Source organism: Protopterus annectens, chromosome 13.part0, assembly GCF_019279795.1.
Source record: "Protopterus annectens isolate FY-2018-M chromosome 13.part0, PAN1.0, whole genome shotgun sequence".
In the NCBI taxonomy this organism is placed as follows: Eukaryota; Metazoa; Chordata; order Ceratodontiformes; family Protopteridae; genus Protopterus; species Protopterus annectens.
The window spans coordinates 395,660,331-395,683,802 of NC_056747.1; the positions used below are offsets into that span (position 1 = coordinate 395,660,331).

The 23,472-nt window shown below is 34.4% G+C and overlaps 1 protein-coding gene across 1 annotated transcript in view; it reads left to right on the forward strand.

Annotated features, from left to right (window-relative positions):
* Positions 1 to 15,904, forward strand: part of LOC122787359 (mucosa-associated lymphoid tissue lymphoma translocation protein 1-like) — a 584,376-nt gene extending 568,472 nt beyond the window's left edge. The window contains exon 19 of the mRNA XM_044054015.1: positions 15,097 to 15,904. Coding sequence (XP_043909950.1) covers positions 15,097 to 15,582 — 486 coding nt within the window. The 3' untranslated portion in view covers positions 15,583 to 15,904. The remainder of the gene's footprint in view (positions 1 to 15,096) is intronic.
* The last annotated feature ends 7,568 nt before the right edge of the window (positions 15,905 to 23,472 follow it).

A 23,472-nucleotide genomic window follows, 5' to 3' on the forward strand; every position in this document is an offset into this window, starting at 1 on the left:
TTTGAGCTTCATTGCATCATTTACTGCATTTCTATTTCCTTCTTTTAGTCCTAACATTTTATACAAATTCAAAAATGCTGCATGGACTGAACGATTAATTAACCCTAGTCCACTTCTTATTCTTTAACATATAAAGTTCCTCTCCTTACAGGATTTAGTCTTGATCCCTATATAAATAAAAATATAATCAACATTCTTTTTCATACTAAGGTGGAATTATACATACATACATATATATATATATATATATATATACACATACATACACATACTTGACAAATAGGCTATCTTACCTAACAGAATAGAATTTATTAAATATACATTTTCTTATATGACAATCTGTATGATCTCCAAAATATACATATTTCTTTCAGCTTTTGTATAAGTCTCTCCCATTGTATTTCTTTCTTCATGTTTATTCTGAATGTTATTCCTAAAATATCTACCTCTTCATCATTAAAGCAAATAGTTCATAATTCACACAAAAATCCAATTCCTTTGCTTTTATCTTTATTAATGCTTAGGCCAAGCATATTTAAGTACTTGTTTAATTTCCCAATTCCTTGTTCCAGCCATTTCTTATTCTTAGCAATTAAAACTATGTCATATGCATAAATAAGAATAATTGGAACATATATTCCCTCTATTATTCTATATCTTGCCATTTTCAATGCTCTATTCATTGTATTTACAATCACATTTATAACTAATGCAAATAAGATACTACTTGCTGGGCAACCTTGACTTATCCCACACTCTATTCTTATTTCTTCACTTAACCATCCATTTAATATTATTTTAATAATGTTATTCTCATATACTGATCTTATAACTTTTATTATGTTCTCACTTACATTATAATCTCTTAATATACTACATGATTCCTCATGTTGTATTCTATCAAATACTTTTTTCACATCTCCTACCAATACTTTAGTTTCCACCTTTTTTATTTATAATATCGATAACCTCTCTTAATATCCATATCCTTGACTTCTTTTCCCTTTTTTCCAAAATTCATAGGGCATAGGCTCCATTAGTCTAGCCACACCTTTCTCTAGTTTTCTCCCTATTATTCTCATAAATATTTTTAATCTGTATTATTTAATACTATTGGTCTCCAATGCCTAATATCCTATTTTCCCCCTTTTTCCATATGAATTTCATGCCCTCCATACATCTCATCTACCCCTTTTCTAACCATTCACTTAATACCTCTACAAAATATACTTTTTGTCAGTCTTTCATATTATAATACATAGGATATTCAGTTCCATCTATTCCTGTAGCTTTTTCCTTATCCAAATCTTTTAAAAATTCATCAAGCTCTCCTATATTTTTACCATAATCCCATTTTCTTCTTTACATGTTTCTTCCCATATTTGCATCTTTTATCTCTGTCTTCTGAAATGTATTTATTATATATTGCTCTATCTCCTCAAATATTTTTATTTGTATATTCACTCTTTCTTCTTCGTTATTTTCTAATGCTCTTATTATCCACTCATTTTCAATCACAAGTTTGCTCAAATATAGAACCACTTCTTTTTTCACTTGTAAAATGTACCTTTGCTTATATAACATTTCTTAATCTTCTCTAGGTTCTTTTCATATATTTCTTTTTCATTTTTTTATTATTTCTTACTATCTCTCTAAATACAATCTGGCTTAACAGTTTATATTTTTACTTTCATTTCTTTCTTTTCAGCACTTGACATTCTAGAAAGCATTTTTTATATTTTACTTTAAAACAACCACCAATCAGTTCAGTTTTCATACAATATTATCATTTCTGTATGATCTTGCCATAATTGATCAAGTTCCTTTTTCTATCCTTCATCTAAATCTTTCTTGTTCAATCTTTTAATACCTTTACCTAGCCTTATATGTTCTTCCTTTTCTTTTACTTCTACCCATATAGCCAAATGGTCTGAAAAATCTGTTTCCTTTGTTCCTTCTTTTATAATTTTTAAACTATCAGACATTATAAAGTAGTCAATCTTTGTTTTAATCTCATTTCTTTTATAAGTCCAATGTATATTATCCCATATGATATATATATATATATATATATATATATATATATATATATATATATAATATAAATAACTTTCTACTTTTCATTACATCATGTACCCTCTTAACATAATTCCCTTTCTTTTCCTTAGATCACCGTTAAAATCTCCTACTGATATTATTTCCATGTTTACTACTACATAGTTTAAGATTTTTTAAAACATTTTCTCTTTCTTTTTAGTAACATATGCATATATTCCAATAATTCTGTAAACATCTTTCTTATATCTAACACTGTTATTCTATCTAACTCAGCTATAGTATAATCTAAAATCTTAACTATTTTATTACGTAACACAGCAATCCCTAAGCATGTATCCTTTCCCATATTCCATACAATGCTTCTAAGTCCATAACTTTTTCATCTGCATGCTTTCTTCTGTTAATATTCTTGTGTTTTCTAGAATAATTACTTTCATATCAAGTAGCATACACTATTCCAAGACACCTAACCTTCTTTTAATGTTCTTTATGCTATTAACATTTGTTGATAGAATTCTCAAGTTCTTTCAAATGTATATTTTCCAACTTACCCCTTATCTTTTTTTTATAATTTTTTTTCATAATTACACTTTTAAATTTTCTTTTTCATCTTTTACCCTTCTCCCTATTGAATTATTTTTCCTCTCACTATTTTCCAACTAATATCTTCTTCTTCACTTGTTGCCAGTACTAATTATTTACCTTCATTATTCTCGTTTTCTTTATACATTATTTTTTTATTCTCTTCTTTTATGGCATTTTGGTTTTCATGTTCATGCTCTACATTTTTTTACACTATGTACATGTTCTTATATCTGTTCTTGTTTTACAGCTTGTAATTGTTTATCACAATTAACTGAATCATGTCCCATTTTTTCATGTTTTACACATCAAATCACATTTATTTGCTTCATGTCCCATCTTATTATCAAATGGCCATTATTTCCACAAAAAAATTCTATCATATATTTTCATAATGTCCAAAATTTCTTTGCAAACCATTTTTAAACATTCTTTCAATTCTTCATTATTCACCTCAATTCGAAACTGTATAGCAATTCTTTTTTGTCTCTATTAAAAGTCTGCAGTACATAAGAGTTCCATGGACTACAGTTTTTCCTTTTTCATATTTCTCTAAGAAACATTCTGTATATGTCCAGTCTTGAATAAAATACCATAATAAGTCTGTCTAATAAGATGAATAAAGGCTTTTACCTCATTAGGTGATATTTCCAAAGCTGCAATAACTGTGTCCAATGCCTTATATCTTTCAAGTTTTTTTCCTGCTTACTACTAAGCTGTACAACAAACTTTTTTTTTCACAATCTGTTTTTCTCCTTCTCCCTCTCTTATTTGCTTCTTACCTTATTTCACCATCCTTGCATACAATTTTTTTTCTCTTCTGTAATTTCTCTCACCTCCTTTTCCTGAATTCTGTCCATAATGCCACCCCATGATACTGCTTCTTCACTTTCTGGTTCACTCTGAATTATTATTGCTTTTAGATATACATCCTGCAACCCTCTCAATTGGAGGGTTGTAACCATACACTCTGACATTGAGACAGAAAACAAATCTTTTTGAAAAAAGATCTTGAGTCCTGTGAAGGTTTGATAACCTTCTTTTCACCATTCTCCTTCATTTCAGCCTTCTCCTGCTTCCTGAACAACTCAATCTGTCCTTCAATTCCATTTTCTTTATTTGACCAACAACTATCTGATTCTGCTTCCTTCTGCAAATTCTTGCCTTCATTCTGTAACACCCCATCACACTTACTGACTGCCTCCATCTTCCTTCAAGTTTCTCTGAGCCGCCTATGTACTTGGAACAGAAACCAGAAGTGTAGCGAATAGCATCCTCATATGCTCTGAGAAGGGTTGGGGTCCTTTATTACAATATATACATTCTATATACACATTTTATAGCTCATTTACAATTATTTAAAATTAACTTACATATTTTCAGTTTTTAAACTTTCAATTCCCTCAACTGTTTTGACAATCTCTGCCAAAAAAGCTAAACATTCTAGATATTTTTCACATCTTTTCATTCTTGCTTTTACAGCCTTTACTTTTTTTTCTCCCAAGTTCCTCCAAGGGTAAATATAATAAAATGGTTCCATTATATTTTCATACTGTTCTTTCCTATGTTTTCTACATTACTTAAATCAATCTTCCATAATAATATTTTCTCCTGATATATGTTCATTTCTGTACAAGTAACTCCTTTACTTATTCTTAAACATTTAAGCTTTTCTCATATTGCTTTATATTTTCTTCTATTATTTAATTTAATAATTAAAAATTGTCCTTTATTCATGTTATTATTTTTATATAAATTAAATTAAGCTATTATTACACCCAAACCTCCTCCCTTTTTTTGTAACATAAATGATTCCTCTTTTAATAGGGTTTAATGTAGATCCCCAAATAAATGCAAACATGGCCAATAATTCTTTTTCACAGTCCAATGGTGTCATACATACACTTGCTAGATGTGTCATCATACCTAATATTACTGAAACAAACATACTTTTTTCTTATATGCAAGTTTAAATGTTGTCCAAAATATAAAAAAAATTCCTTATCTTATGTATCATATCCTTCCATTGTGTCACTCTCTGTTGCTCATTACCAAACCTTATTCCCAAAAATTCTATTTCTTATTTATTACACTGAATACCTTCTATTTTTCCTGAGAATCCCAGTCTTTTCCTCTTTTCCTCATTAATAATCAAATATAGTACTCCTAATTCTTTGTCAAGTGTTTTAATAGCTATACTCAACCATTCTTTATTTTTCACAACTACTACTAAATTGTCAGCATAAGAAAACATTACTGGAATTTGAATTCCCTCTGGTTTGCAATATTTATCTTCTTCCAATACTAAATTTATCTTAGTAATGACTGCATTCATAATTAATGCAAATAGATTACTACTTGCTAGACAGTGTTGTTTAATACCACTTTTTATTTCTCTTGTCTCACTTAACCAGCCATTAAGCACTAGTTTCACTTTATATATATATATATATATATATATATATATATATATATATATATATAAACAAAAATAGAGAGAGAGTTTCAAAATGTTGATTATTTTATTACTTGTATTATATTCTTTCAAAATTTCCCATAATACTTCATGCTGTATCTTGCTGAATACTTTACTTACATCACCTATTTTCAGTTCTGTTTTCCAATTTATTATATCATCTACCAATTCTCTTATTATCATTAAAAGTTGACTTCCTTTTTATTTTTTTCTAAAAATTGTTTCATTCAGTACTTATTAGCCTTACTTACTATTCCTTTTTCTGTTATCTTCATAAAAGTCTTATAATCAACATTTAACACTAGTGGTCTCCAGTTTTTATGTTTGTGCTTTCTTTTTTCCCATATAAATTTCATTGCACCCATACATATTTTTTCATCATTTAACCCCTTTTCAAACCATTCATTCAACACCTCTAAAAATATTCTTTTGCCACTCTTGCATATCCTAATACATTAGATATTCAAGTCCATCTAAAGCTGTAGCTGCTTCTACATTCACTGTATTCAACACATTTTTAATTCTATCATTGTAATTATTTCTTCCATTCTTTCATTATCTTCTTCAGTTAATTTTTTAAGTTCCATTTATGCTTCCTTGTAGTTTTGCATATGGAAAAAGTTTTCAAAATATGCATTTTTATTGTCGGCATTATTTCTTTGTGTGTATTAACTGTACTTCCTTCATTGATCCTTATCGCTCCTATTATTCTTACATCATCTTTAACCATTTTGGTTAGGTATGGTGCTGCTGCTTCTTTTCTTCCTTATAAAATATCTTTGAATACATTTGTTTTAAATTTTCTCTTGGGTCATTTCATATAACATTTTTTCTTTTTCTAGAAACTCTTCTTTTTATCTATTATGTTTTAATGACTTGGTTACTGATTTCCTTATATTTGCAACTATTTTGTATTCTTTTTGTCCTTTGCCATTCCAACACTTCTTTTCTATACTTTTTTAGAGTAATATACCGACTTGTACAGTCTTTATAAAATCTTCTAATGTTTATATGATCTAACTATAGTTGATGCATTATTTCCTTTACATACTCATTTAAATTTGATTCATTAATGCTTTTTATACCTCTACCTATTTTATATAGCCTATCTATTCTTGAATCTCTATCCAAATTGCTACATGATCTAAAAAACCTGTAATTTTAACTCCTTGATGTAATATCCTTAGACTCTCTGATACTATAAAATACTCAATTTCAGTTCTCATATTGCTCCTTTTATGTCCAATGTTTGTTTTCCAATAAGTACATTTTATCTCTTTTGAACATATCTGAAATTATCTTTACATCTGTCTCTTCTTTCTTCCTATGTTGTAAATCACAATTGCATTCTCCTGCTACTATTACTTGCATATTCACACTGACATAATCAAGTATTTTCCTAAATGTAATCTCTCTCTTTTTCTGTAAAATGTATGCATAAAGTATAATCAGCCTATATATTTGGTTCTTTCATCTTATATCTAATAGTAATGTTCTTCAGAATACTGATAATGTGTAATCCAGAATTTGTATACATTCTTTACATAAAATTTCTCTTCCTGAGCATTTTTCTTCTCTTATGTTTCATATAACCTTGTCTTCCCATACATAACCCATTTACTTGTATTCTTTCTTCCTCTGTTGTTATTGATATTTATATTAATATTATGATATCCATACTTAGCAATCTATACCATTCCAACACTCCTAACCTTCACTGAGCATTCTTTATACTATTCACATTTTGGATAGGATTCTCACTTTGTGGACAAATTTCTATTGCTTTTATCTTTTTCCTTTTTTGTTTCCTCCTATTCATATATTTTTTTAAATTGTGCTTTCATTCTACTCTCTTCCCAATAACATTTCTTTGACTTTTAACTCTTATCCATTTATCTTCCCCTTCATCACTTGAATTACTTAATTCTTCTTCTTCTATCTCTCCATTTTCTGTTTTCCCTCATATATTCTTTTATTTCCATTCTTATATCTTCCTCATTTATATTTTCTTTTTGTGTCTCTTCTATGTTATTTAGTAAAACAATCTCTCTTTCTTGGTCTACACCTTTGTTTCATGTGTATGAGTCTCTTTAACATTACAGTCCATCTATGAATGGTCTTACTTTTTCACACTTTATACATTTTTGCTCACATTTTTTTTGCTTCATGACCAGTTTTACTACAAATGAAACAATTCTTTTTGTCATGATTAATTAAATGGTTAAACAATGTCTTTGGTTGACCTCAGTATTTAACCAATCCCTTATTTCCCTCTGCATTAATTATACTGGGCAAATGTATTATTTTTGTCATTTTGCATTTTCCGTATAACACCACATTCCCATCCCCAGTCCATAAACCTCTATTGTCATAAATCTCAGTAATGTCATTACATCTCTACACACAGTTTCTAAATAGTCTTTTAAATTGTCTTTTTTAACTTCAGTATGAAAATTCTGTTTTTTTTTTTTTTTGCGTCTCTATTAAATGTTTGCACATGTACGTTCCAAGTATTTTCATTCTGTCTTTTTTCATGTTGTTCTAAGAATTTTTCCATGTACTGTGACTACTCATCAAAATGTCGCAAAAAGTATCTTTGTTAATACAAATAAATGCTCGTGTCTCTCTGAGTTCAATAACCAGTGGTGAAATGATACTGTCCCATATTTCATAGCTCCCCATTTTTTTCTTTTTTGTTACTTATCCTTACTCAATGCTTTCTTTTTACTTTTCTTCTTCTCTTCTTTCACCTTCTCTTACCATTTGTGCATGTGATTTTTTTTCTTCCTTACTTTTTAAACTACTACTTCTTGTATTCCATCCATTATTTTACCCCACAACACTGCTTTTCACTTTCAGGTTCACTCTGCTCATTTAGTTCCTTCAAATAAACATCCCACAATCCACCTGAGTGGAGGGTTGTAACACATTCAGGTGGTGTAGAATCTTTTGCAAACAAATGTTGTTGAAATAACTCCTCCAAATCCATAATGCCTACTTTGACTCCTTCTTTTTGTCTTTTAACCAACTCTCTTTCTTTTCTCTCTTCTCCATTCTGCTCACTCTGCCTAATTTACAATTCACTATTTGACATATTCGACTTTTTGGCTGCTTGATTAACAGCTCCACTCACATCCAAAGCCTGAAAAATACCTTCTTCCTCCTCTATGTTCAATTTTTGGCTTCTTGCTTCTCTGAGCCACCCATGAGCCCAGACCAGAAGACAGGAAGTGTAACAGTGAATTGAGTCCCCATACACGAAGAGTACGGGAAATTCCCTTATGCCCTGGCCATATTTCTCCTAGTAGTATAACTATCACCTTGGATCTCCACTGGTCCCAGTCAACAGAAGGATAACAAACTTCCTTTATTATTATTATTATTATTATTATTATTATTATCATCATCATCAGCAATTCTGTCATACATTTCCCTTTCATGCTACATTTTCTTCTGTAAAATTCCCATTACTTTAGACAAACTTGGTTATAAAATTTTCATCAACATTTTGTAGCCATTTTGACATAAAGCTATAAGCCTCCAATTCTTTAGTTCTCCTTATCTCCCCTTTTCATATAATGTTTATCACTGTTCTCAAACCTTATAATTCCCATGATCCTTTGGTATAAGATTCATTCAGTATGTTTGAAAAGCACCTTACAATTCTTATGATCCTTTGGTATGCTATTCATTCAGTATGTTTAAAAAAGCACTACTTTATTTTTATTTGTAAAGTCTCATAATACTTATAATTTATACCATCCAAGTCAAATGCTGCATCTTTTTAAGCTCTACCTGGGCTACCTCTAATTCTACTGATAATATGGTGCTAGCCATCAAATCTCTTTTGTTATCATGAAATGTTTAAAAATTCAGATATCTTATTTCTAGATCACAGTCTGTTGATTTGACAGATTCTGGCTGAATTTCTCTACTAATTTCACACTTTTGACCTATCTCCTTTGTATATTCCCAAGCTTCTTCCTTTTTTAATTTCTCTGCTCAACAATGGGCTTACTTCTTGTCTTCTCCCTTTTACCTTACATTTTTGTCTCCATAAGAAGTCTAACTTTTTCTACATTTCGGAGAGAGAGAGAGAGAATATACATACATGCATACATACTATGCTGGCTTATCCAGTCATGCCATCACTGAATCCAAGACGTACCTCTCAACCTCAGAGCAAGAAGTCTGGACAAAGCCATAAATAAAAGTGGGATAAAGACCCCAAAATAGGAACAATTTTTAAATATTGCTCTTACAAACTTAGAAAGTTAATAGAATAACAGGCTTTACATTAGCATGAATTTTCTGAAGGGTATAAAGTCTGAAACTCAAATCTCTGTCATTATTTTCCAACTCCAGTCTTTAATGAGTTCCAATTAATTTTCCAGAAAACCACAATTTTATGAAAAGCAGACCAAAAATATGAGGCAAAAATCTAGACATTCTGCGAAAATCTGCACAGTTGAGAGGTATGGTCGAAGATTTACAATAATGTCTTACATTAATGTGCATTTTCAAAATTTGCTCTGTATCATGCTTAACTAAATATAATTATCCTCAACTGTTTTTAATTCTACTCAACTGTTTTCAATGCAGCCACTGTATCCCTTACCTTGAATTATATTGCACAAAGCAGATGTTGGTGAAAACTTACAAACTTTCTAGTCCTGTAGTCCACAGGCTGTTTTATGAATTCTTCCCATATTGCTACATTACTAGAAAATAAAATGTTCTGTATATATATATATATATATATATATATATATATATATATATGTGTATATATATGTGTGTGTGTATATATATATATATATATATATTATATATATATTTTTTTTTCCACAGATAAATTCCTCATCATATATTATTCCAATCTTTCATGTTTGCATCAACCTTTTCCTTCATATTTTTTAATTTATGTTTTAAAATCACAATTCATTTAATATTCATTTGCATCAACAAATGAACATTTAACCCTTCTAATAGCTTCCTTCTGCTAGGTAGCAAGGCATGAGCATATCTACACACAACTCACAGCACGTTCCCTTTCCTTACTATATCCATTATTACATATTTTCTCACCATGCCATGACTGTAACTGTTAATTTTGTACTTTTCTGATTTTATTATAATTCCTATCCCTAAATACTGTTCTTCCTTTTTAGACCATACTAGCTTGCCCTTTGTTACTGGCTCTGTTTCTTTAGCCTGTTGTGACATAGTTACCTGAACATCTACTAACCCCAGTCATCAAAATAAGTAATTTCAGTCCTTTTTCCTGCAATACACATCATACATGTAACTTTATGCTGCTCATAGTAAAACCCATCTTTGTACTAGTCATCCTCTTTTTTCTCACTTTCATCAAAAGCTAATTTCTGGTTTTCTGCAAAAACTTTTTTGCAATATATATTTTTTGTTCTTTTGAACTATATTCCCTAATATTTGCCCACCATCCTCATTTACTAACATCATTTCATATTTCATTTTTGTTGAAATTGTGCTAAGAAAACATTCAACCTTCAATACAGCCTTCCTCCTTCCCCCTCTGTGTTTAAAAGGAAGCAGTAGAATGTTTCCTTTCCACAGATTCTTCACACTTGCACATTTTACACTGCTGAATAAAATGCCCCTCTTTTGCACAAAAATAACACACACTGAGTTACATTGCATATTGCAAAATTACACCAAACCCAATGATATTTATCACACTTTCCAAATGTATTGCTTAATTATTTTCAACATTTAAGTACAAAAAAAAACTTTCCATTCTCCATTCCACAACTACCTTAGATCAAACTTTTTAAATTTCAACAGTACTTTCAACTATATCACCCAAAAAAGTTTTGTCTCTTCAATGTACAGGAGTTAAGTCCAGAGTTGCTTAAATTTTCTTTCTTTTTTTGCCACTCGTATTGACAATGCTATATTCATTCCACGACTTATGTTATTTCTTCAGCATAAACTTATAAATCTTTCAGGCAGCTCAGCAAGCATTCAGAAATGTAATATCCAAAAATTCTTTGTCCAACTGAATCTACAATGTAACGTCTTTAGAATGAAAACCCAGATTACTTCCAATATTGTCCAGTAAAATAGCCTGTGAACAACTACTAAAATGACTAGATAGTCCAGTTGCAAGTCACTTCCACCAATTTCATGGGGGAGATCATATGGGTTTCAAATTTAGTATTTTAGCAAGACCATGGGGAATGGGAGAAGGTAATATAAATTTTCAGACTAAATTATTGAATATGGAATCAAAATTCATTGTGAATTATGGAACACTATTTCCCAATGGTATGAATTTAGAGGTCTGATATATTAATATATTTTTCAGAATATTTATTATTTGTTATATAATAATAATATATAATAATAATATTATATATATATATATATATATATACATATATTTATATGTTTTTGTATATTTCTTTAAGAAGTGATTCATTTTGATTGATTAATTGTTTAATTAATATGATTGATGGTGCAAGGTGTGTATTTATACTGGTTTGTACTTTACAACATTATTCCATGTGAAGGCGAAGGCCGAGGTACCAGAATCCAGTAAAGAAATTATTCTATCTTTCCAGTTTATGCTGCTTCATTTGTTTTTTGTGGAGACTTCGATCGGATTTTTTAATCCAGAAGTGTGTTTTTTCTGCATATTCAGTTCGCCACTTGTCTAAAGTCAGAGCCACAGGTTATATCAGATTGTTGTGTTTCAGTATAAATGTAAGTTTCACTCTGACTCTTCACTCACTCTCTCTCTCTGCAACAACACATCCCCTTTTCCCATGGACAAGGCTTATGAAACACAATGAGAGTGAACCTCTCAGTTTCTGGATAAAAGATAATCACATCAGTTTTTTCTTCAGTTTGCTCACTGTAATTTTTGCTGCCATTACTTTGCACATCTGGTTCATCAGTCACACTGACCAGTACCTCATGTTGCAGACTCTGTTTGTGAAAAATGCTTTTATCTCCACACCATTCTTTTTCTTATAGCCAATATCTGCAACTTTACTGTAATTCCTCCTGGATCTCATTCTTCAAATTAGAGTCCATCCTGAAGTTTCTCCTTCTTCAGTGGCAAGCCCGCTGGCAAACTCTGGAAAAGAATAATGGGATTTCCACTTGTGCCCTGGCCAAATGTCTCCTATTCGGTATGAACACCACCTCGGGTCTCTCTGAAACAAGGCTGTTGGCCATAATGGGACTAATCCATTCAACAAAAGATCAACAACCATTATCTCTAAGATCTAATCTTCTTCAGTTAGGCTCAGCGCCTCCTCTAGAGGTACCTTCCACCATTTTATTTTATAACTGAGTGATATGCTTAACCCAGTCAGTGCTTGCCAACTGTGATCATGGCTAAATGTCACATAAAATGCTCAAAACAATAAATCTTTGCAACTTGTGATGTTTTAAAAGCATGGATGAACGAACCTCCATTCATCTCTCTAGGACACATAAAGCAGTGTTTGCTGTGTAAATGATTGTGGTCCTGCTCATTTCCTGGTTAAACAAACTTAACTTAACCCATCCTAAGAGTTGGACCTCACACACAAATTGCAGTAAAATCAAAGGTCATGCAGTATGTCAATTCAGCTTTCCATTTCTTCATCCCACATTGGCCTTTTCACCTCTGTATTTTTTTTACAAGACATTCTTATACATGCTACCATCCTTCATTCCCCTCCTCTCACCTGTAACATTCAATGTCTCTAACACACATTTTTTCCTTCCCACCTCAGTATTTTTTCACTTTTCTTTCCTGCTTTTTTCTCTTTTCTTACCTCACCCCTCTTTTTCTACCAGCCTGCCAACCTGTATGCCAGCTGGTTTTCAAAAGTTAGTACACTCCTTTTCTTTTTACCTTACCCCCATTAGTTTTCTTTGTGACTTCATTTCACTGTTATAAGATATAATCACAAAGTTCTCATTGCATTGTTTTTAAATGTTATTGTGCACCATTATATAATGTCTTTCTTTCTTTTATACTTTGTACTGTTATCTTTCATTGACTCTGCATTGTTTTATAACTCTTAAAATTGATTAGTTGTAAATTATATTTTTGTACTGAAGCTTTTCTGTGCTGAAAAGGGATCTCATGTAGTCTATTTGAATTTCAGGAAGGCATTTGACATGGCACCTCAAAGAAGGATGATTGAAACATAAAACTATATCTGGTTACCTGGGTTAGAAACTGGCAGATAGAAAGCAGATGGTAACTGACATTCAAAGGCAGTCATGTTAGAGAAAGGAAGGTGCATAAATGGGGTGCATAAATAAAATTTATTTAACATTTATCTAGAATATTTAGGAACATTAAGCAAAGGGGTGGTGACTGGCAAAATTAATTGGAGGTTCATAAAATAAAATGACAAATTAAGCTTGATGCTTGTAAACCTCTGGGTTTGAATGACAATATGAATATTGTCAGTGTTTTTAAAGCAAAGCCAGCTGTTTTATAGAGGGAAGATGCAGCAGAATGGTGGCACCTTTTCTTAGGGGGTTGTTCAGCAAGACTAATCTTAAAGTATTTGTATGCTGGCCTTGCATCTGGTTTTTATCTTACATTTGAACTTCAAATAAAGTAGAGGATTTTTTTGATAGTTATAACAGTGGCATAATTTATATTAGGCATTATGAAATGTATGCCTTACCACTTGCAATACACCTTTAGGAGCAGAGAAGGGTGATCATGAAATTGTTTGGGGAGGGTATTTAAGGAGTTGACTTTTCATTGTAAATCGATTCTGATGAAGTCTTCCAGATAAATGAGATGAAAACAAAACACCTATCCATCTTTGAGCTGTGTATTGCTTGTTGGAAAGAAGCAATTTTTTTCATTGAAGGGTTTGAACATGTTACCACTGTTTCCTGTTGCTGGGATTGTTTTTTGTGTTGTTCCCAACATGGTATGTTTAGTGTGGGAGTGTCCTTGATGTTTAGCAGCCAGAGATATGAAGCCCAGCATTTGTTGTTGCTGCTTGACTTTGCAAAGATTGTTTTTACTTCTGTTTGTTACATTGTGTTAAAATTAATGTTAATGTTTCTGAATAGTTTTCTGTTTGACTTATTTACAAAAAAAAAAAACTTTAATTTTATTATTGTTGCCTCTGTTAGTTAGATGGTTTTGTAGCCCAGCTAAAGATGCTGAACTTTATTACTATAACTAATAATAGTGCTGGGCTTATACTTATTTTAATGTGGACTCTTCCAGAATATTCAGGACTATTTTCAACAACCTGTTTGGGGGCTAATTCTGATCTGTATTTGGCCTATGGTTTGATATGGTAGACTTTGACATTTACCAGATGGCTATTGGAATTCTCACAGCACTGTCTACTGGAGGGTGAACTATTATTTTGCATCATTCATTATTTTAAGGATTATTCTCCAATTTGGAGATATTTCATGGAGATCTTATTTCACTAGTGCTTAAACTTTTTACAGTCTGTGATCATATATCAAATGTGTGTATCAATATTTTTTAGCCAGCGTTCCTTTGCTTGGGATAAACATTTAAGAAAATAGAATTTATTATATCTTACGGTTTATGCATACATTCATGCACTTTGCTCTGATTTCTTTAAAGGTCCTTAGGAAATAAGCACTGAAATGCAGATGAAGTTGAAGTTAACAGAAAAAAAGAGATAAATAATAGTCACAGAGTACAAGGTTTTGAAACATTCTTAAGTAGAAAATGGAAAGAGGATGCAGTAGTTGTGTTTGGGGCTAGCTACAACCATGTCTGAATTAACCAAACAGTTTAGCCTTCTCTAATACCTAAATCCTTACTCTTTAACTTAATACATGTTCCTGGTTATGGCTAATTCTTAGTAGCATTCTATACATATGTCTTTCAACAGTTACTCATTAAAAACTGAAGTGGATATATTAACAGCAGAAGAGATATAAAATAAATTTATGTTATGTTTGTCTGTTTTTCCCCTGTACTGCAGAAAGAGCTGATCTTTTCCATTTGTCTTCAGTATCAATATAAAGGAATTGATGACTTCATTCAAGAACGACAGGTAGTGAACATTGGCAGGCCACTTGTTGCAAAACTCAACCTCCATACTGATACTAGTTTAAAGGATTATCTACAATTCGATAACTTTTGTAGCTCACAGTTTTTGCCTTCTTACCCATGTATAAGGAAAACGTCTGTCCTCCCGTCTATGAACATGAGTCCACTGGAGGCCAAAAGCACAGGTTCTGATTCATATATGACGGAAACAACCATGAACTCTATTCAGAACAGTAGCTCAACAGACACAGAGTGTCATCTATCTACAGCTAAATTCAATAAGGTAAATATTCCTGAAGAGACACTTAGCCCAGAATTTGATGATACACAGTTTCATTACTGGTCTGGACCTATTACTACTGACACATCCAATTCCTGCCTTAAAAAAATCAGTGACAGTGGGCCAAAGACATTTTAGATTGTCCCTTTTCCTGACTTTGATGTCAGCAACACTTTGAAAACACTTTTAATCCTCTTCTTTACAGAGTTCTCAGAAAAAAATAGGACAGTACTATGTAGAGCACTGCATGGGTAATGCAGAGCAGTGGGTGTTGAGTTATGCAGAGCACTGGATGTTGGGTTATGTGGCATAGTGGATGCTGGGTTATGCAGAGCACTGGGTGTTGGGTCATGTGGCACAGTGGATGTTGGGTTATGCAGAGCACTGGATGTTGGGTTCATAGGTAGGTACCAAGCTATTGGCCCTAGGGCCTATATAAGCCTTGCCAAAAAGGTACCCTGGCTTTCGCCACCCAAGATGTTTATTTTCCTGTGCCCCTGTCGAGCAGAGCCCCAGAGGTGATCCTCAGGGTGAATTTCCTATTTCCCATCCAATCATCAAGATTTTTCTTGAAGAGTGCTAATGAGGAGCTTTGTTTGATATCGATAGGTAGTCTGTTCCAGAGTATGGGAAGTCTCTGGGACAGGAATTTGGCACAGTGGATGCTGAGTTATGCAGAGCACTGAATGTTGAGGTAGACAGAGTACTGCATGCTGGGTTATACAAAGTACTGGAGGGTGGCTACAGAACTGCACTGACATGCACCAATAAGAATTTGTTCAACTGAGTAACCATAGCAGCTCTTTCAAAGTCAATCTGGTGAGACCAACATCACAAGCAAAACCGCTAAGTAGCTTTGAAAATGTCATGGACTTGCATACCCTGAAAACATTCCTCATGAATCTCTAAATGTGAACTTTCATCATTCCTGTTTGATCTCAGTAACTGAAATGGAGTGAAAAGTAATAGACGTTATCTACAATGGCTAATCCAGCTAGGAAAACATCAAGCTAAACTGCTGTTTTAGGGCAACAATTTAATCTGACTCACATCCTTTCATATTATATTTGGCATGTATAGGACTATTCCTTTTATTCACACCACTTATTTTTTTTTTCTCGTTTGTGCAAACCTTCCCTATAACGGTCCTTTTACATTTTCTTTAGTTCTCTCAGAACTAGAATGCATGGTCTTGTGCGATGAGGTATTGAAGGAAAGAAGATAAAGTGTACCAGGATATACCTGCATGTAGGTAGAACATACTAGAATGCATGGTCTTGTGCGATGAGGTATTGAAGGAAAGAAGATAAAGTGTACCAGGATATACCTGCATGTAGGTAGAACATACTAGAATGCATGGTCTTGTGCGATGAGGTATTGAAGGAAAGAAGATAAAGTGTACCAGGATATACCTGCATGTAGGTAGAACATACTAGAATGCATGGTCTTGTGCGATGAGGTATTGAAGGAAAGAAGATAAAATGCACCAGGATATACCTGCATGAAGGTAGAACATACTAGAATGCATGGTCTTGTGCGATGAGGTATTGAAGGAAAGAAGATAAAGTGTACCAGGATATACCTGCATGTAGGTAGAACATACTAGAATGCATGGTCTTGTGCGATGAAGTATTGAAGAAAAGAAGATAAAGTGTACCAGGATATACCTGCATGTAGGTAGAACATACTAGAATGCATGGTCTTGTGCGATGAGGTATTGAAGGAAAGAAGATAAAGTGTACCAGGATATACCTGCATGTAGGTAGAACATACTAGAATGCATGGTCTTGTGCGATGAGGTATTGAAGGAAAGAAGATAAAGTGTACCAGGATATACCTGCATGTAGGTAGAACATACTAGAATGCATGGTCTTGTGCGATGAGGTATTGAAGGAAAGAAGATAAAGTGCACCAGGATATACCTGCATGAAGGTAGAACATACTAGAATGCATGGTCTTGTGCGATGAGGTATTGAAGGAAAGAAGATAAAGTGTACCAGGATATACCTGCATGTAGGTAGAACATACTAGAATGCATGGTCTTGTGCGATGAGGTATTGAAGGAAAGAAGATAAAGTGTACCAGGATATACCTGCATGTAGGTAGAACATACTAGAATGCATGGTCTTGTGCGATGAGGTATTGAAGGAAAGAAGATAAAGTGTACCAGGATATACCTGCATGTAGGTAGAACATACTAGAATGCATGGTCTTGTGCGATGAGGTATTGAAGGAAAGAAGATAAAGTGTACCAGGATATACCTGCATGTAGGTAGAACATACTAGAATGCATGGTCTTGTGTGATGAGGTATTGAAGGAAAGAAGATAAAGTGTACCAGGATATACCTGCATGTAGGTAGAACATACTAGAATGCATGGTCTTGTGCGATGAGGTAATGAAGGAAAGAAGATAAAGTGTACCAGGATATACCTGCATGTAGGTAGAACATACTAGAATGCATGGTCTTGTGCGATGAGGTAATGAAGGAAGGAAGATAAAGTATACCAGGATATACCTGCATGTAGGTAGAACATACTAGAATGCATGGTCTTGTGGGATGTGGTAATGAAGGAAAGAAGATAAAGTGCACCAGGATATACCTGCATGTAGGTAGAACATATGCAGCTTCATCAGCCAACTGCCTGTGCAGGATGAACTGTCGATCCCAGCTTAGTAAACTACTGCCCTTCCTTCTCATCTCTGCTACAACAGCATAATGTTTGTCATAGGGATTATTGAATTCTTCATACTGGGTCCTAGTCTAATATCTCTTCATAAAAGCTGTTTTATATATCTGCTTCTCTCTTTGAAATAAATTTTCATATTTTCCTTGAGATTTATGTCTTCTCCAAACTCTGGAACCTTCTTTGTCTTCCCCTCCAGTTAGTTTCATTAAAAATATGTATATCAAGCTTTTTTAACCTTTCTTCATCTGACCTTTAAAGAAGACACTGCAGTATTTAACTTTCCTTGTACAACACATACCCTGCCTGTGCCATTTGTGATCTTCAGAACTCTGTGTACCTCACAATAACTGTAATGAATCAAAGGACTATGCAAGGAAACAATACAGAGAAGATCAAAACACAAATACAGAAACAAATGGCTAACCATAATAAGAGGAGAAAAAAGTAATTTCTGCTATATTGAGTATCATACAGAAATTGACAAACAGAGGAGAAATAATATGAAGAACCATTCATTTATTAAAAATGTATTCATAATTACCTTATAGCTTACAACAAGAAAGTACTTGTTAAAAGTAAATGGGTAAATTTGTTTTCTGCGAGTTCCAACCATTTCAAATGTCATTGCTTAGAAGAAAGTTAAAGATTTTATGTAACCACATTACTGTCACTTCATAATGCCATTTAATCACATTGTTTCTGTCTTTAATTGCATAAGCAACAATTCTGAAAGTACACATATGTTGAAAGATGAGTGATGCATTCCTTAAGACAAAGCGAGGTGCGAGGCCTAAGGCTGAGTGTTATTATGCTTCTTTAGATTTATGTCATATATCCTCCAGTACATATATCCTTCAGAATATAATCCAGCAAGTGTGTTATGTTACTGAATGACTTGTTGGTTTATTTGTTTTGGAAATATTTTTTACACTGGGCCTTTGCTAAGGAAATGGGTAAACTAGAACAGATTTGTAAAATTCTTTCAAGATAAATGTGACTGTTCAGAAGTTTTACTTCTACTGTCTTGTTAAATATTCAATCATCCTTGAGATATGCTTTCTAAGAATGACCTTAGCAGATTATTCATTATGCATCTTGACCATGAGACTGATTGTGAAAAATTAAAGTGTGCACGTGAGCGGTCTGAATTCCGAACCTTCAGTTCAACTCACATTTGCTCACTAGCCTGGCTCTGTGGCACAGAAGAATAAAGTTGTGTTTGTGACCCAGGCAACCTAGCTTAAGGGAGCAGCTCAGGTACCAGAAAAGTTGGACAGGGTATGATAGGAGTGAGAGGCTTAAAGCTTCATTACTGTGGGGGGTAAGGTGTGGAATTATGGCTCCAGGCTGACCCTTGTGTAGTCTGGTGGAAGCAGATGCTTGCACCAAAACAAGATCTATCATTTAGTAAACATGGGCTGTGGCTTCCCAAGGCAAGGAAAACAGCCCTTGACTATGTGTGAGAAGGGGCACATATGCATAGATAAAGGAGGAATTCCCCATGTTGATGCAGGTGCTCACACCACTTATATGGGTGGTGAGCTTAGGTTAACACAAAATGCCACAATAGCTCACACCCTGAATGATGTAAAGCTTTTAGGGGTTGGTGTCATGTAGTTTCCGAACCAGTGACAGATGAGTTAGGTGTGCATAGTGCCCCCCAATGAGATGACTGTTGCCATGGTATAATGGATGAACTGAGATCTGGTGACACAGCCAAAAGCTTGTATACATAGTAGATCTCATAAGTGTAGGCATTCCATTACATTTTACTGAGTAACATCCTGGAATTAACCCATATGGTAGTAGTATGCTGTACCTTAATGAATCCTTACTGTAACAGTACCGTTAGTGTCCTGGAGTTAACCTGTATGGCAGTAGTATGCTGTAATGTAATTAATCCTTACTGTAAGAGTACTGTTAGCATCTTAGCATCCTGGAGTTAACCCGTATGGCAGTAATATGCTGTAACATAACTAATCCTTACTGTAACAGTACTGTTGGTGCACTGGAGTTAACCTGTATAGCAGTAGTATCTGTATCATAACTAATCCTTACTGTAACAGTACTGTTAGTGTCCTGGAGTTAACCCGTATGGCATACTATGTTGTAAAGTAACTAATCCTTACTGTAACAGTACTGTTAGTGTCCTGGAGTTAACCTGTATAGCAGTAGTATCTGTATCATAACTAATCCTTACTGTAACAGTACTGTTAGTGTCCTGGAGTTAACCCGTATGGCATACTATGTTGTAAAGTAACTAATCCTTACTGTAACAGTACTGTTAGTGTCCTGGCATTAACCCGTATGGCAGTAGTATGCTGTAACTTAACTAATCCTTACTGTTACAGTACTGTTAGTGTCCTGGAGTTAACCCGTATGACAGTAGTATGCTGTAACATAACTAATCCTTACTGTAACAGTACTGTTAGTGTCCTGGAGTTAACCCGTATGGCAGTAGTATGCTGTAACATAACTAGTCCTTACTGTAACAGTACTGTTAGTGTCCTGGAGTTAACCTGTATTGCAGTAGTATGTAGAAAGGTAACTAATCCTTACTGTAACAGTACTGTTACTGTCCTGGAGTTAACCTGTATGGCAGTAGTATGTGGTAAAGTAAAAATCCTTACTGTAACAGTACTGTTAGTGTCCTGGAGTTAACCCGTATGGCAGTAGTATGCTGAAACTTAACTAATCCTTACTGTAACAGTACTGTGAGTGTCCTGGAGTTAACCTGTATGGCTGTAGTATGCAGTAACATAACTAATCCTTACTGTAACAGTACTGTTGCATCCTGGAGTTAACCTGTATGGCAGTAGTATGCTATAACATAACTAATCCTTACTGTAACAGTACTGTTAGTGTCCTGGAGTTAGCCTGTATGGCAGTAGTATGTGTTAAAGTAACTAATCCTTACTGTAACAGTACTGTTAGTGTCCTGGCATTAACCCGTATGGTAGTAGTATGCTGTAACATAACTAGTCCTTACTGTAACAGTACTGTTAGTGTCCTGGAGTTAACCTGTATGGCAGTAGTATGTAGTAAGGTAACTAATCCTTACTGTAACAGTACTGTTAGGTGTCCTGGAGTTAACCTGTATGGCAGTAGTATGTGGTAAAGTAACAAATCCTTACTGTAACAGTACTGTTAGGTGTCCTGGAGTTAACCTGTATGGCAGTAGTATGTGGTAAAGTAACTAATTCTTACTGTAACAGTACTGTTAGTGTCCTGGAGTTAACCCGTATGGCAGTAGTATACTGAAACTTAACTAATCCTTACTGTAACAGTACTGTTAGTGTCTTGGAGTTAACCTGTGTGGCTGTAGTATGCGGTAACATAATTAATCCTTACTGTAACAGTACTGTTAGCATCCTGGAGTTAACCTGTATGGCAGTAGTATGCTGTATTGTAACTAATCCTTACTGTAACAGTACTTTTAACGTCCTGGAGTTAACCTGTATGGCAGTAGTATGCTGTAACATAACTAATCCTTACTGTAACAGTACTGTTAGCATCCTGGAGTTATCCTGTATGGCAGTACTATGTGGTAAAGTAACTAATCCTTACTATAACAGTACTGTTAGTATCCTGGAGTTAACCTATATGGCAGTAGTATGCTGTAATGTAACTAATCCTTACTGTAACAGTACTGTTAATGTCTTAGACTTAACTTGTATGGCAGTAGTATGCTGTAATGTAACTAGTCTTTACTGTAACAGTACTGTTAAAGCTCTCTCAATGAAACTGCCAAACTGACTGTACCACTTAATAACCAGCATCGATGTTACTAAGCCATGCTCATAGAAATGGCAAGTGCCTGCATGAGTATGCTATAAGTTTATGAGAAATGTGAACAGCACTCTTGGAAAAAAGGTTACATGCGTTTTAAAATGCTTATGTGATGTTTCTTCCCTGCTAACAAAGAAGATGACTCCATTACCATAAACTCCTTTTACTAAGCATTGCAGTCTCCCTTTTTTGTATAACACTTTTCATTAAGCATTGCAGTCTTCCTTTTATGTATAACACGATGTTCTTCATCTCACATTGCTGCAGTCCTTACACTAGGGTATAGCGCTGTCCTCGGTCGGCCCGAATACCAAAGTATATGGCTGACGCCAGTCATGGCGCATTAAACTGACGCCAGGACGTCAGGGTATAAATGCGCATGACCGACGTCATATCCTCAGTCTTTTTTGCCGCGTGGTCCGATGCAGAAGCAAATTTGCGAGTGCAGGTTGGCGTCCTGAGATTTTCCGAAACCGGAGTTTCAGACCGAATCCAAGTTGGCTAAGTACCCCGTTGGGGAATATTTTGGTTTTTTCTTGCCTCAGTATTTTACCGGATGTCAGAAAAAGTAAATAACTGTATTTCTTGGCGGAAACAGATACCACATAGGGACTACCACAGCTTGTGTATACCGTGTTTAGGGCCTGAGCACGGCGTTGTTGGGTGTTCCTCTTGCGCTAGATTTAACAAACGTACCATAAAGAGGAGATTAGACTGCGCTAGGTTAGTCTTGAAGCGGTGCAATTACAAAATGCCGCCGGATGCTCCGGCGCGCTACCTCAAGAAGCGCAAGGACAAAACACCTAGGCCTAGGTTAGAGGCACCAGCCGACCCGGACGTCGGTTCTTTAGAGGGCACGGTTGTGCCAGAGGCCCAAACAGAAGTTTCCCTAGAGTCCCAGGGGGAGACTTTGTTGTTACACGATGTGTCTTCACAGGAGGTAGGCCAGGCTGAAGGGGCTTCTCAGGTAGCTGTTCTCCCCTCTCTGCCTAAGGTGGTTAGGCCTTCCCCTACTGTTACAAAGGCTTCTTCCAAGAGTAGGCCAGGTTCAGCTGTAGCAGGTGCTCCTCCTAGTACTTCAGGCCCTGTGCCCAAGAGACATATGCTTAAGATGGCTGAAGATTTAATTACTCTGATTAGGGGTTCTATGCCCCCTCCTGACAAAAGGCCTAGGGTGGATCCTGAATTTGGGAATTTTGAACAGGATTCTGATATTTCTGAGTCTTCGGCTGAGGATTTACAGGAGTTTTCTCATTATTCTGATTCTGATGTGGATGACTCCACCCCTTCTGCTTCTCCTCCTGAGGATTTCTCATTCTCAGAGACTCTCCATGCCATGAGGGAACATTTTAAATGGGAAGGTCAGGATTTCTCTGATTCCAGGAAAAGACTAAGGGAATTTTTGTTTTACCTCAGCATAGGCCTTTAGCTATACCCCTGTTCTTTCTGTGGTGGAAGATGTTTTTGCAGAGGCTTCCCTTAACCCTGATTCTTTACCTCCGCTCCTGTTAAACCGACAGATACTATAGGGTGCCTGAAGCTCACAAGTA